Source organism: Zootoca vivipara, chromosome 1 (assembly GCF_963506605.1).
Source record: "Zootoca vivipara chromosome 1, rZooViv1.1, whole genome shotgun sequence".
In the NCBI taxonomy this organism is placed as follows: domain Eukaryota; kingdom Metazoa; phylum Chordata; class Lepidosauria; order Squamata; family Lacertidae; genus Zootoca; species Zootoca vivipara.
The window spans coordinates 16962350-16978404 of NC_083276.1; the positions used below are offsets into that span (position 1 = coordinate 16962350).

Here is a 16055-nt window from a genome sequence, read left to right on the forward strand (position 1 = left end):
CTGCCAGAAGGCCTTCAGAGGTGGACCTCGGTGTCCGAGCTGGACAATGCAGGTGGAGATGCTCCTTCAAGGGCTTAGACTGTTTATGGCTTTAAAGGTCAGCCTAGGTGGACAGAAGACAGTAGATTGGCATTGGATTCTGATTCCCAATTGTTTTGCAGTAGCAACAGCAGCAAAATGACACCCACCCACACCCACAAAAACTGGGTTGCTGAAATGGAGAAAGAATGAAGTTCATCTGAAAGAACTGTGAACTTGTTTCAGTTCTTGTACTGAACAGTTATTCCTTGGCTCTTAATGTACTCAGAGGCACCCTGTTCAATTCTAACAATATGTCTTTTTCACCCGACTCTGGTTGGTACTAAGAGTAGGGTTTTTTCCTGCTATTGTGAGAAAATTGGGAAGGATTATAATCTGAATTGGAACTCTTTGTCTATGGCTTTCACTAAACTGAGCATTTGTCTTGTAGATGGGCAGTTTCCTCTGTCATGACACGACAAAACCAGATTCCTGCTGAGGATGGTTCCCGGGTTACCTTAGCACTGATTCCTTTATGGGACATGTGTAATCACACCAATGGGCTGGTAAGAACAGTGTTGTTGGTGTGTGTGTGTGTGTGTGTGTGTGTGAGTGAGAGAGAGAGAGAGGTGTCCAACAGCACATTGACTAATCCACAGTGGCTATCCCTGGGATAATGGATATGTCTTAGGTTGACAAGATAACTCTAAATATGTCAGGATGAAGGAGATATTTTTAACAGGTGTTTAACACACAAGATACGGCCCTAAGAGTCAGATGCAGTCGTCTAGGGCATCTAACAGATTCCATCAGAACCTTCAGGGGTGTCAGGCAGGGGTGCCTTTTGGCCCCCTTATTATTTAATTTCTATCTAAATAATCTGGTGGAGACACTCAACAGCCCTGACTTTCACCCCCCGAAGATTGCAAACCGGCACATTTCGGTTCTTCTATAGGCCGATGATGCCATAATTCTCTCTAGAACCCCCATAGGGCTAAGAAGAGCCTTAAGGAAACTAGCAGCCTACTGCAATATAGAACACCTCAAAATAAACTACCAGAAGACAAAGATCTTAGCCTTCGGGAAGAAACCAAGGACCAGAAATTGGGAGCTCCAAGGTCATAAGATACAACAAGTCTCAAGTTACAAGTATTTGGGTGTGGTGGTCCAATCCTCAGGATCCAACAAAATCCATATAACATCTTCAGGGAGCGCTGGAGAAAGATCCGCAATTTCAATCCTCAAATTCTACAGATCAAAAGGAGGCTTTTACGTCCCTGCGGCCTTAAAACTATACAATGCCAAAACATTGTCCCAGCTCACCTATGGAACCTTCTTGAGCCCACCTTCCCCTTCCTTCATCTTACTTGAGAGAGTCCAATAAAAATTTCTCAGAGCCCTACTGCAGGTTCCCAGGTGCGTCTCAAATGCCTGGGTAAGATTAGAAACAGGGCAAATGAGGGTTGAGGCTCATATCAGACTTACCTCAATTTATGAATGGCTGGCCCTACAATCACACCCTCGAGGTCTGGCCCCTCTGATTCTTCGAGACCAATTTCAGTCCGGCTGGCAGTTTGCGGTCCAGGCCACTCTCCAGAAACTGGGCTTCTCACCCCAAGCCCTATTGGCCATGGGCATAGACCAAGCGAGATCCGAGGTCAGACAAAGAATTGTGGACACGGAGAGACAGCTGGACAGCATGAGGTCCCCGGATTTCAATATAGCTGAAAATGAGAAATACATTGCTGCCCCAGCAGCGTATCTCTTTTACCTTGAATCCAGAAACTCAAGAAGAGCCTTCACGCTCGCCCGAAGCTCGGCATTGCCCTCGCCAGTGCTGTTAGGCTCCTTCGGAAAGATCCCATATGAGCAGAGACTGCTCCTGCCCATTGGGGGAAGTAGGCAGCCCCGAACATCTATTTTTTAGATGCCCTCTGTTCAATAAAATAAGGCACACAGAGATACCAACGCCCCATTCTGGAGAGCCTGGCCGACCTCCCAGATAAGGCCAAACTAAAGGCCCTACTATTAGGAAAGGAGCAAAAGTTAACTCGGACCGTAGCCAGATTCTGCACGCAGATCTGCAGGACCAGTCTTCCCCCCCAGAACAAGACAGCCATTGGAATAGCAAACTCGGTATTGGACTGTGGGAAGTAGTTCCTCTGCTCGGGAGGAGCCAGACACTAGGAGGTAAAAGAATTCCAATAGTAAGCAGCAGAATGGAGGGCACCCTCTAGGCATGGAAGGTGTTGATTTGGGGATGCAAATGTTTGTTTCAGAGGATCTTACCACCTTAAAACTAATAGCTAGGCAACAGGAGAAATACAATATAATGTTGAGAAGTAAAATCAACAATACAGTGGAACCTCGGGTTGCGAACGTGATCCGTGTGGGAGGCACATTCGAAACCCACAGCGTTCGCAACCTGCAGTGCCGCGTCTGCGCATGCGTGTGACGCGATTCAGCGCATATGTGCAAAGCGTGTTTTAGTGCTTATGCGCGAGTGCTGAAACCTGGAAGTAACCCGTTCCAGTACTTCCGGGTTCGGCACGTCCATAACCCGAAAACGCGCAACCCACAGTGATCGCAACCCGAGGTATGGCTGTACAAGTTTTGCTGGGAGAAGAAAGTATGTGCAAAGTGCTTTGTACAGAAGTTGTCTTCTATCCATATCTGCAGTAAAAACTAAGATATGTTGCCTCCTTTCTCAAGCCATGATGTTTGATACCAGCTGATGGATCTCTTGTATCTCTGTTTTTCTATAGTATTAATACTAGTAATTTTGGGCTTGTTGCATGATGATCCTCCCCGTCTAGTAGGCTCTAAACCTCTGGCAGCTCCAACAAGCAGTTTGACTGTCAAGTCACAATACCGCTAGAAAATAACAATGAGAAATACATGAAGACAGTATTCTTGACAGAGTTCTTGGAGCAGGATGATCTAATTAGTAGTGTCAGGAGCAAGAGAAAGCAGGATGGACACAGTTCCAGCTAAAACCAAAAGAGCCTTTTATTATTTAGCAAGAAGAAGAAGAAGAAGAAGAAGAGGAAGAAGAAGAAGAAGAAGAAAGGCCCATGGGGGAGAGCAAGAATAGAGATGCATTATAGCTGACTGACTGGAGAAACATCCCGCCACCAACTTTGCAGCAGACTTCAAAGAAGTCTCTCTTCCAACTTTCATGCAGTGAATCAGGATTTCATGGAGCATCAGTATGGAATCAGAGGCCAGAGTTGTCCTTAGCTCACAGGGAAATGCTTCATTGACGGAAATGTTATAAGTTAATGGCTTAAGGGTGTTATCTGGGAATCACTTGCCCATTTGTTGCAGCACACCTGGGTGTAAACAGTTTTCATCTGAACTGGATATTATACTTCCCATTTGGTTGGCAAAGACATTTCTGAACCCCGTGCACAGCTGCAAATAATATAGCAATCTCAAGCCTAGGTCCGTATGCAGCCCCACAAGCCTCTCTGTCTAGCCCTTGGCATTCCTCCAGGCTGCTCCTCCTCCACGCCTCTCACTAACCCTACTGTTTGCCCCCTGTAAGCCAAGCCTCTAAAGGAGGGGCGGCAGCAGTAGGGATGGATATAAGCTTCTGCCTGTACATTAGTCTTGGCTCTTCGTACCACCCAGGTCGGGGAGCCCGCCTTTGCAAACGCATTACAATAAAGAGGAACTGGTAAGACTTACTTCGGTGTCTCCTTGTCTGATTGCAAGTCCACGTAAGGGACTTCTCACAAAGTGCTCTTGCCTAAGTGGATGTGTCCTTGAATTGGGATGTTATGCATGAGTTTTGCCTGGATAGAGTGTGCGTTTGTGTAAACCTCAATAATTTGTATGGCTGGAATGTAGCCAGCTGTAATAAAGGGAGGTGTCCTCCTATCTGTTGCTCTTCCACCCCCAATCCATGAAACTGTGGTGGGGACCTATAACTAAACCTGACCAGCACTGTAACATTGAGTTTGCATTTAGCTTTAAGCATTTTCAGAAGGGGTGGAGGGAATCCAAAGTTTACATTTTGATGAAACGCTTTCTTAATGCATCATTTTGTGCATATATTGGCCTATTTTTCATTTCTTAAGGTTTACTTTTGATGTCCCTTTGATATAGAAGGGGATGTTTCCCTTGAGTTCAATGAATGTTGAAGGCAGGTTGATACTCAAAATCAAAACTGTCCATTAGCTCTTTGGATTTTATTTGGTTCAGAGCCCTTTGCTGTGGCTATTTGCTTTTCCTAGCCCCACTTCCCCCCTTGCTAGGCTGTAGCCTTTATCTCCCCTGGGTGTTGGTGCTGGGAATTAGCTAGGACTACTGCAGTAGTCCTTATGGGTTTGATCCCCCATGGATAGTTTCTTCTCATTTTTCAGCTTCTGGGACAAGAGGAAAAACAAATTTATACAGCTATAGAAATCCGACATGCCCAAATTCCAAGCTGCTTTTTTGTTTGGAACACTTGTATACAAACAAAAATGATATGGGGAAAAGGGAAACCTTTGAGAAGGACAAAAAAGCAGGAAGCTATTCCACTAGGGAACGAGAGGAACAGCTTTTTTTTTTTAAGAAAAAGAAAAAGAAAGCCCATAAAACAAGTTGCATATGCCATAAAACCAGGCACCCTCCCACAAATTCTATATATCCAAACATTAAAAGAGCCCTGAAACACTTGAAACTGATCTGTCATCCAATTTGAAGTATTTCTGATTAAAGATGTTAGTTTGAAGAAGAAGAAGAAACATTTCCCTTTGTGTTTAGATGATGGCATGTGTCAGAACAGGCAGCATACTAGAAAAAGCATTCACTTGTATGTGATATAAGATTAATACCTCCTCTAAGATGATACCTGCAACCCTCTTTTTCTTCCTCTTTCTGATTAAATAGGGCACTCTTTTAAATGAATCAAAAGATTTTAAGTCTATTGATTTAACTGATTATTCAACTAAACATTACAGCCCCAATCGAAAACCTCTGTAGTTTTTGTTTCAAATCACATCTTCAGGACACAACTATCTATGAGGCCTGTTCCTTGATATTGGTATGTTTTCTGTGTTGTACAGCTTGATTTATCAAGAAAATTCCTGCTTTATGAAAATAATATTGTGGGACAATTTCCATGTTAATAATGACCCACTTTAGTCCTTGTGGTTTGATAAAAGAAATATGGTTAAGTGGCAAGTTCTTCATCTTCCCACGGCAAAATCCCATCACCATCTAAGAATAATTGCCTAAGTTTCAGATAAAGAGATTATTTGCAAATAAATTGGAGTCCTCTGAAGAAAGTATCCCCCAATGATTCACAGTTATCCACTCCTCTTTTTGATTTAGAGTGATGAAAAATGCACTGAGAGTTCAAGTGTGTGACAGAAACTAGTTCTCCTAGTGCAGTGCTGCGGAGGGCCCCATGGGAGTGACTTGAAACTCAACACCACTGTTATGTGCCAGAGGGTTAACTCAGGACCAACACAAAGTGGTCTAAAAGGGTGCCCATTTTATAGCTTTTCTATAATTTTTGAGAATTTTTGGAGAACAGGTGAGGCCCCTGCAAACTGGAGGTGCGCAAATGTTATTCCCATCTTTAAAAGGGGGGGGGATTATCTGACCAAACTCTCACCAGTTTCCTTAAGAAATGCCTTCATTGAACTTTGTTTCAAAGCGATGCTCACTGCAGTCTTGGATGGTTCTTTTACAACAAGGTCCAGGATGCAGAGAGACTTTGTACTTGTGGTCAACCTCAGGTAGAAGACATCGGCCATTATCTGTTAGCCTTCCCCTTATACAGAGATCCAAGAGATCGCTTTCTGAACCCTTTGTTCACACAAGCAAGCAGACACACCCCAGCAGAAATCGTTTTCCCCCCCTTTTGAGTGACAATAATAGCATCAGTGGCTAACGATGCCGCTTGGCTGCCCGGGGCGGCACCCCCTGGGGGCGGGGCGCTGCTCTGCAGCGCGCATGCGCCCTGATGGCACGGTGCACGTGCCAGGACGAGCCCAGCCGGACTGTGCATGTCCGCACATGCGCAGTCCGGCTTGGCCTTGCTGCTCTGCTCGGCCGGTGCGTTCTGAAGCAGAGTGCGCTACGCGGCACCGCTGCTGGCAAGCCTCAGAGAGGCTTGCTCACGGTTTGCTGATGCCGCCGCCACCTGGCATCAACCTGCTCCATAGCACGCTCTGCTTCTTCCTGCTCGGGTGGAGGAGGCGAGGGGCAGGCCAGGGGCCGGGGGCGCTGCTCCCAGCCAGAGTGGAGCTAGGGGCGGCCCGCCCCCTTCGCCCTTCCCTTGCTACGCACCTGAATAGCACCATAACACAGAGAGTGCTCTATGTATGCACTGGCTTTAAAAAAAAAATCAGGAAAACGTAGTTGGGTGGAATTGCTATGAATTGTGGTGATTTGGAGGTTTAATCTGAAATCAAGCTGGATTTGAGTTTCATAGAATCATAGAATCATAGAGTTAGAAGAGACCACAAGGGCCATCCAGTCCAACCCCCTGCCAAGCAGGAAACACCATCAAAGCATTCCTGACATATGCCTGTCAAGCCTCTGCTTAAAGACCTCCAAAGAAGGAGACTCCACCACACTCCTTGGTAGCAAATTCCACTGCCAAACAGCTCTTACTGTCAGGAAGTTCTTCCTAATGTTGAAGTTTGTTGGTGTCTCTAGTAACCTCTCTCTTACAGCATGGATGGCAACTTGGACTTTAAAAGGGCAAAATACTAATAGAATTGGAGCTGTCAGAGATACACAAGGGAAACTGTTTTAATGCTCAGGAACTTGGCAAAGTCCTTTTTTTATTTGGCTGGAGGGCCAAGTTTGGGAAAGCCTGCTTTAAAGGAAGATCAGGTTCATAAAAACAAGGTTGAACTATAAAATCTGAAAATTTTTCTTCTTTCTTTTTAATCCTCTGTATAGATCACTACAGGCTACAACTTGGAAGATGACCGTTGTGAGTGTGTAGCACTTCAAGATTTTAAGGCTGACGAACAGGTAATCTTGAGATGTGTGTGTGTGTGATTTAACATTTGAATGAATGAATTCCATTTGTAGAATTCATGCATGTACAGATGCATCCAATTGATAGTAAATACATGCAATTCTAATTTAGCTTCAGGAGTCTTGTTAATTTTCACTAGGAGTGTTCCATGAGACATTCCTTACAAATGTGCTATAAAGAATGAGGATAGATAGCTCTCTCTTTTTGTAGCATAAAAAGTGCATTTGTCATTGCAAAGGAAGAAGAAAGCCTTGATCTAAAGCAGCCTTACCTTGTGCCATGAGTAACTCAGCCATTTTTTGTTTTGAATGATAGCACATTGGTAGAAAGGTTCACACATCTTAGGTGAGGGCGTTTAAAATACTTGATCTAAGCATCATGAGCTGAGCAGCCATTGTTTGTTCAGCATTTTGCTCTTTGGCATTACTTAGTTCACATTCAGCTGTTTTCTGACTTCTTACCAGAAAATAAAAGATGATGTCACTAACCAATTCAGCTGTCAGGATCCATTCTCCAAGGGATGTATAGCTCCTTTTAACAGGCATCAATATCTGCCTTCAGTGCTCACTTCTAATATCCTTGCGATTCATGTTGTCCATTATTACTGTTGACCATTAATTCTTTGACTTCCCTGTGATGTAGTATAAAAAGCTATTTGTTAATGCTGTTTATACCCCACCCTGCCACAACAGCTTGAAGTGGATGCTTCATATAAGTTTACAATTTCTTATAAATTTCTTGCAATTCTGAAACATGCCCCAGCTTCTAATTTAGCAAACGACAATATTAAGTAAAATTATTGGGTGTTCTCATAGTCCGTTGCGAACTGCCCTGGGATCTTCGGATGACGGGCAGTATACAAATTTAATAAATAAATAAGATAAAAGAATAAAAGAAATTAGGTCATTTGTCCCCATAAACTTGCACACAATTAAGTTAAATTTGGTACTTTTATATGTGGGGAAAGTGGAAAGAATATTATGCCCCCTTCTCTAGAGTCCAAAAATCCAGGCATACATTAGCCACCAGTACCTGAAAAGCAGCATGGTGCCTGGCACATGAATTACTAAAGCGATCAGGATGCAGATTTTCTTCTTCTACTGATGCATGCTGCTGTTCGGGGGACCTGGTTCCTACCTCCTCTGAATCTCTGTTTTGTTCCTTTCCCAACTGTGCTCCCTTCCTCTTGGTATACGCAATGCCAGGCATAGGCAAACTCCAGCCCTCCAGATATTTGGGACTACAATTCCCATCATCCCTAGCTAACAGGATCAGTGGTCAGGGATGATGGGAATTGTAGTCCCAAACATCTGGAGGGTCAGAGTTTGCCTATGCCTACACTATACTCTGCACCCTTACACTGATATGTATGTGGGCTTGCAGCAAGACCTTGTTTTCCTCTCCATCCCCACGAAGAGGGGAACAGACCAGAATATTCCAGCAAGCACAGGGCCGGCCCACTTATGGGCCAGGGCAAAGCAGCTGCCTCAGGTAGCAGAAGCCTCCGAAGCAGTGCCGGCATTGGTCCCACCAAGATCTTGAAATCAGGAGAAACCTTGTGAGATTTTGGCAATATCTCACCAGTGGTTGATGCTGATGCCAGCGCCGCAGCTGGCTAGCAGAGCTGGTGACGAAATGGGTCACACTGACCCTGGATCCCACTTCTCACTAGTGGGCATAGGTTTCCATTTCTAGTTATTAGGAAAACTTACTGGCTTTGGTGTTTTGCAAAAACTTTGCACACCTGCCACTCAGGTGCTCTTTGCTTTTTCCATTAAAAAGACCAAGTATAAATCCACTGATGGCGAACAGAATGCGACAGAGGTGAAGGATGAAGCAGAGTTGATACACTGGAGAGAGGATAAGCATTCTCTTGGATATCTGTTGAAAAGGGGGAGCACTATCCAAAATTAATCATAGGGCACCAGTCCTGATAGAATTAAATGTTATTTAACACATAGAGTACACCTCGAGTCTCTCTGCTAGCTAGCTTCCATTCAGTGGTCTTGGGAAGGTAAGCAGAAGGAAAATCTCAGTTATCCCCCCCACCCCCGCTGCGTAGTATCAGACAGAACCCAGTTCAGGAATTTGTTGTTGTTTAGTCGTTTAGTCGTGTCCGACTCTTTGTGACCCCATGGACCAGAGCACGCCAGGCACTCCTGTCTTCTACTGCCTCCCGCAGTTTGGTCAAACTCATGTTCGTAGCTTCGAGAACACTTCAGGAATAATATCCAGTAATATTTTTGAGGTCCCTTTAGAATGTGAATGCCATCTTTTTAGGTGAGGCGTTCTCTTTCTTTGCTTGGTCAAGTCATTTGACAGCTCATGGTACACTATTTTTGGGGGAAAGCTGCACTTCTGCCTGTGTGAATTCTCTTGCTCTCTGTTTCTAATGCATATAGTTCTGAAGATGGTCAATGGAGGACACATGCGATTAGAGGTCTCTATGTTTAGAACAGCGTCCAGAGTGTCGCAGTTCCTAGGGTTAAAGTTTGCCTTGTCCGTTATTTGTTATTTAAAGATAGCATTCTCATATGCATTGTGGTCTGCAACATTATAGTATTTTTGGGAGGGGGGGTAATGTGTAATTTGTCATTCCCTGAGTTGATCCTAAGCTATTTTTCTGTCCCTTCGCTTCTCTTTTCATCCTCCTAGATTTACATTTTTTATGGCACTCGGTCAAATGCTGAATTTGTGATCCACAGTGGGTTTTTCTTTGATAATAATTCACATGACAGAGTGAAAATAAAGCTCGGAGTGAGTAAAAGTGACAGGCTGTATGCTATGAAGGCGGAGGTCTTAGCTCGCGCTGGCATCCCAACGTAAGTCAAATTGAAAGACGCTGTTTTTGTATTGAAACATTTCAAGCTCTAAGGTCAAGTAGAACATTAGAGCAAAACTGCTGTTCATTAAAGTAGGCGGAGCCTACATTATATCTCACTCCTATATAGTTATCTTAAATTGCTGTTATTAAGCATGTTTGCCGATTATGAGACACGTTTACCAACATCTTTAGAATAAATTGTCTGTTGGAGGGCAAGAGAATATGCCAGTTTGCTATTTTTGCTCTCTGTTTCCCCTCGTTATAAAAGTACTGTCATGGTCTATTTGTGACCTGTAATGCTTTTCAGCATCCTTCATTTTTGAACCATAAATCCAAACACACTCTGTTATTTTTGAACCATAATCCTTTTAATTCAGACTATTGTACAATATCTAGTCACTGTTCTTTGGTTGAATTGCCAGCCATGTTGCTAGATTGAATAGATTCTCTTCTAAAGGATTTTTCATTAGTTTTTGATGGTCAGTATGTCATGGGAGCAAGTGTTCATATTTTGTAGCTTGGAAATGAGATTCCATAGGTCTTAACGTGGTAAATGAAAGCATGCACAATTTTTATTAGATAGTTATATAAAGCAATAGTAAAGTAATACTTGACTAATCTATTATAGAGGAGGAATTGCTCAATTTTTATCTGAGAAAAGTTTGAACAGCTTCAGTTTAATGCTCAGAAATTGGATTGACCCTTATACAGCTTCACTTTACAATAATAAGAATATATTATAAATTAAGGATTTTCATACTGGATAATCAAGCTACCAAAGACTGACATCTCATTCACTTTTTTTTCAGTTCTAGTGTATTTGCCTTGCACTCTACAGAGCCTCCAATCTCAGCCCAGCTTCTGGCTTTCCTTAGAGTGTTTTGCATGACGGAAGGTAAAAAAAAAACCTTTAGGAAATATTGTATCAAATTTTGTTTGATTGTTTGAAGGTCAAAATGGGATTAAGGAAAGAAAGTTCAGCCCTCCAAAGAATTCCAGAGAAATTACTAGCCCACCAAAGAAAAAATATCCTAGCCTTTTTGACCATATATACCAGGCATCCCCAAGCTTCGGCCCTCCAGATGTTTTGGACTACAGTTCCCATCTTCCCCGACCACTGGTCCTGTTAGCTAGGGATTATGGGAGTTGTAGGCCAAAACATCTGGAGGGCCGCAGTTTGGGGATGCCTGATATATACCATCCTCTGGTAGACATTGATGGAACATTGAAGATACGGAAAGACGAGTTGGAAGGGATCCTGAGGATCATCTAGTCCAACCCCCTGCAATGCAGGAATATCCAGCAGTCCCATGCAAGGATTGAACCTGCAACCTTGGCATTATCAACACCATGCTGTAACCAACCTAGGGAAATTTTACTTGTCACCATTGATTACAGAAGTGGCTATTTACAAGCCTAGTTTGGAAGCCAAAATATATTCTTCAGAATTTTTATACCTCTTTCCTCTTGGAGATGCTATATTGAGGAAGGTGGGGAATTGCAAATAAAAGATCATTAGTTAGGTATTTATTGATCACTTTATGCAAAACAAAAAACAAAAAAGCCCAAAATCCTCAAGGCGAGTTTGCAAGATGAAATAAATAAAAGCAAATTAAAACCACAAAAAATTTAAAATGATGAACAATACACACTCTGTGATAGTGAAACCTTCTTAGGCTGTGATATTTTCACAGACTTGACAGGAAGAAAATCACATTGAACTTGGTGATGGCCAGAATAAATGGATCAATTCTCTGTTTGAATTTAGAGAACCAATTCTGTGCCATTAAAGTCTGGAGCTTCAGCTCTGAAGAACTCAGAAAGCAACAGGTCCACTTACTAATGCTTATGAATGGTTCGGTTTTGTTAGCCTTCCCAGAGGCCAAAATAAATGGAGCAATTGCTGATTGTGCTTTCTCCTCCTCACAGATGAGCTGAAGGAACACTTGATAGGAGAGCATGCAATCGACAGAATCTTCACTCTTGGCAATTCTGAATTTCCAGTGAGCTGGGACAATGAGGTGAAACTATGGACATTCCTTGAAGCCAGGGCATCTCTTCTGTTAAAAACCTACAAAACCACTATTTTGGTAAGGCTTCTAAGAGCATGCTCGTACTTCTAAACCTCACAGGATATTTGGTCTAAACTCATAGGAATGAGTTCGTCTTTTAAAAACATTCCCTTTGGTGCCTTTCTCCTCTAGAAAGGAGTGTTCTTTGTGCTTCAGAGATGTTTAGAGGTGTCAACTCATCATTGGGCTGCTGCACTGTAGGTTTTCTTAACTTTGTATTCAGAAATGGACCATGATCTACAGCCCACATGCTGGGCTTCTGAAAAAAGCAATTTTCTATTTTAGTATGTGTGCGGTACTTTGGGGTTGAGGAGGCAGGGATGGACCTCTTAATACTTATGATTTATACCCACTTTTCAGATACACTCATTCCAGCTACTCTATAGCACTGTTTCCCAAGCTTGGTTCTTCTGCTTTTGGACTACAATTCCCATCATCCCTGACCACTGGTCTTGCTAGCTAGAGATGATGGGTGTTGTAGTCCAAAAACAGCAGGAGACCCAAGTTTGGGAAACACTGCCCCATAGTGTCTTTCTGGGCATGGAAACTCTTTTGTCTTCTCAAAAGGGTTCTTCGAATTGCAAACATTTCCTTTTTTTCAGACCTCCACTGACTTAAGATTCCAAGACCGTTTCATACTCGGTATTATCTGCTCACTTTAATGACTCTACTTTCTGCCCCTTATGCCTAGAACACCTATCAGCTGCTACCTTTCACTATGTATAACTGCATTCATTTTTACATTTGACCTGGCATAACAATGACATTGTTATGATTAATACAACAATGTAAAAAGCTGGTAAATTAGACCACTTACAGAAGTACAGCTTTATGGTTAAAATCCAAAGCATTGCTTAGATTATTCTCTTCTCCCCTCCCCCATTTCTGTTTTTAGGATGATAAATCTTTTTTGGAAACGCATGACCTGTCCTGTCACGCAACAATGGCTATTAAACTGCGCTTAGGTGAGAAAGAAATTTTGGAGAAAGCAGTCAAGAGTGCGGCCGCCAACAGAGAGTACTACAGCAAACAAATGGCAGAAGGAGTTCTTCTCCCCAAGTATGAAGAGAGTAATATTGCCTTACTAGAGAATACTGTGGCAGACTCAAGACTCCCAATTGTCTTGAGAAACTTGGACGAAGAGACGGAGGATCAAGAGGACTTAAAGATTGAGGAAGCCATTGGGGCAGAAGTTGCAGCAAACGGATTTGTGAATGGTGACAATTCTTTGCTTAACGGGACCAAATTGGAAAACGAAAATCTAAATCAAGAGGAAAGCAACAGAGAGACTGAAGATGCCAAAGAATCTTCTTCAGACAGTACTGATGAGGTTAAAGAATAATTCTAAAATAGTTTTGAATTTATTGTGAAATTGAAAACTAGCAGGTGTTCTCTTCTTCTTCTTCTTCTTCTTCTTCTTCTTCTTCTTCTTCTTCTTCTTCTTCTTCTTCTTCTTCTTCTTCCTCCTCCTCCTCCTCCTCCTCCTCCTCCTCCTCGAACAGTGATTTACATTGGTGTGTTTCCTAACAATTCTTTCTGCAGAGGAAAATGTTTTTTGCTGCTTTATAATAATAATAAAAAAAGGTTTTTAAGTTATTTAAAAGATTTAGCATCCCTTTTCTACTAAGATTGCCATCTTGCTTTTGGAGGACTAGGGTCCAGGAAAAATGAGAGAGGTGGTACCTTTGGAGAATTGTGCAGCCCTCGGTTAGGAAAACGTGTTTACTTCCTAGGGAAGAGTTCGACTTTATCTGCTATCCTTCTGTTCTGTTTACTCTGACTTCTAAAATGTAAAGCTTGTTTTCTTGCCCAAGGAGGTGGCAAGTTTGACTGACTGATCACTTGGCATAAGCAGAGATCAGAGCAGCACAAAAGAGTAGATGCACTGAAAAGTAGATACACCCTTTAAAATGTAAGGTGGCAACCTTATTTTCACTAGGTTTCAAACGTTAAGAATACATTCTAATTACAGTGGTTTCTATGAACTATCGTTTATTTTGTGGTTTGGTTTACTGTACAAGAAACTTAATTTCCCACCCCACCATATCCTTGAAATCAAAGTGCGCAACTACAGTACACCCTCAGTTTTTTTGTTTTGTTTTTTAAGGCTTGACTTTTTTAAAATTTCAAAATGGCACTGGTTTAATTTGGTGAAGGAAGAGGTTGGAAGCAGCTCAGCCCAGCCTCCAGATTCAAACTGTGTTGTTCAAAGTGAGGCTGCTCCCCAGCCTTTTCAGATTTTCACAAATAACTAGAGATTTTCAAAGCTACACTTTTGACTAAGAAAATTATTAAAAGTAAAACTTGATTAATTTGTGTCTGCTACTTTTTCATTCCTTTTGCATGAGCATAAGTGTTGAATGTATCGACTTAGATTTCAGCTCGGGTTACACAGGCCGCAAGGGAGTTGGGCTAGGAGTGGTAAGCAGCAGGGTCTGGGGATGTGTGAATACACACAGCAGGGGTGAGAGGAACTGGATCCCACCAGTGTGCACCACTTTGGCATGTGGGTGGGGCACCGGCCTCTCAAATCATGTGACAACAAGCGATTCAAAGGTCAGGTATTGGCTTTCAGTGGAAGAGTCTTTGTTTGCAGTTCCAGCTCTGCAGCCATTGCTTGACTTCAAACTAGAGAGGCGCATGCGCAGAAGCGCCAAATCACAACCTGCGTGTGCACAGATCCCGGCGCTGCAGGTTACGAACGTGCCTCCCGCACGGATCACATTCACAACCAGAGCGTCCACTGTACTGACAATGACAGCTCCCAGCAACCAACTTGTTGCAATAGCGGTTGAAGAATGGAAGCCTTACAAGCTTCTTGACTCAAGTCATGAAGAACCTCTGGCCTGAAGATTGGTGCTCCTGTTTAACTCCATGATCTGTTGCCCATTGTTTCCCGTACTATTGGACTGGCAAGGTGGTGTTTTGTTTTGTTTTGTTTTGTTTTGTTTTGTTTTGTTTTGTTTTAAAAGAGCAGATAGGGAAATAATCAGTATACGGAATCCCATTGCCAAATGGAGTCATACCTCTCTGCTTCAGGCCATGTTAGAAAATACCGAAAGACCAGGCCAAATGGTTTTATGTATGCAACCATGGCTGCCAGGATGTTATTTGCCTAGAGCAGGCACCCCCAAACTCAGTCCTCCAGATGCTTTGGGACTACAACTCCCATCATCCGTGCCTAACAGGACCAGTGGCCAGGGGTGATAGGAATTGTAGTCCCAAAACGTCTGGAGGGCTGAGTTTGGAGGTGCCTGGCCTAGAGGTTACTGTCCCAACCAAGGAATACAGCGGTACCTCGGGTTACAGACACTTCAGGTTACAGACTCCGCTAACCCAGAAATAGTACCTTGGGTTAAGAACTTTGCTTCAGGATGAGAACAGAAATGTGGCAGTGGTGCGGCGGCAGCAGGAGGCCCCATCAGCTAAAGTGGTACCTCAGGTTAAAAACAGTTTCAGGTTAAGAACGGACCTCCAGAACGAATTAAGTTCTTAACCCAAGGTACCACTGTAAAGGCAAGTAAAGTTAATGGACTCTGCAGAAATGGCAAAATTACAGGAAGTTTAAGAAATCAAGAAGAAAGAACTTTCAACAAAGAATGGGGATTATTTTTTTTAAAAAAATGTAAACAAATACATTAGCAGAATAAATTTAAAATCTAGCAGTTAAAAGGAGGCTTTGGAAGAAGTATAAAGAGTAATAAAAGGAGTTAAGGAAGAGATGCAGCTTTGCAAAGGCTTGTATAGGGAACCAAGGAAGGGGAGGAGGGGAAGTTTAAACAACTGCGTGTTTATGATGGTTAGGTTAATTAGAAAAACTTAAAAATAAAATAAATTCCTTTAACCCTTTAATTGTTAAAGTGGTTAATGCCTCTCTAACATTTTCGGTCCCTTACTTGAATGATTTTTGGTCTCATCCACACTAAAAGTGAAATAAGATTGCAGTAGAAAAACGAATTGCCTTACAAAACCCACAGCGGCTTGTAGGCTGCTGAGGAGTCTTGAGAATAATATCTAAAATATTGCAGCAATTAATTTAAGTGATTGGATGCTGGGGATGGTTTAGTATAATTGCATACAGGTAGTAATTTATTAAGGTGGCTGTTTCTTTTGGCATATGTCAAAAAGGTCAGAGTTTATACCTTTTTTTTGG

General features: G+C 42.6%; 1 protein-coding gene across 1 annotated transcript in view; it reads left to right on the forward strand.

Annotated features, from left to right (window-relative positions):
- SETD3 (SET domain containing 3, actin N3(tau)-histidine methyltransferase) overlaps positions 1-14214 on the forward strand; it is a 57934-nt gene extending 43720 nt beyond the window's left edge. Inside the window, exons 8-13 of the mRNA XM_035106365.2 lie at positions 470-584; positions 6925-6999; positions 9662-9828; positions 10640-10725; positions 11760-11920; positions 12798-14214. Coding sequence (XP_034962256.1) covers positions 470-584; positions 6925-6999; positions 9662-9828; positions 10640-10725; positions 11760-11920; positions 12798-13244 — 1051 coding nt within the window. The 3' untranslated portion in view covers positions 13245-14214. The remainder of the gene's footprint in view (positions 1-469; positions 585-6924; positions 7000-9661; positions 9829-10639; positions 10726-11759; positions 11921-12797) is intronic.
- Positions 14215-16055: the final 1841 nt, after the last annotated feature.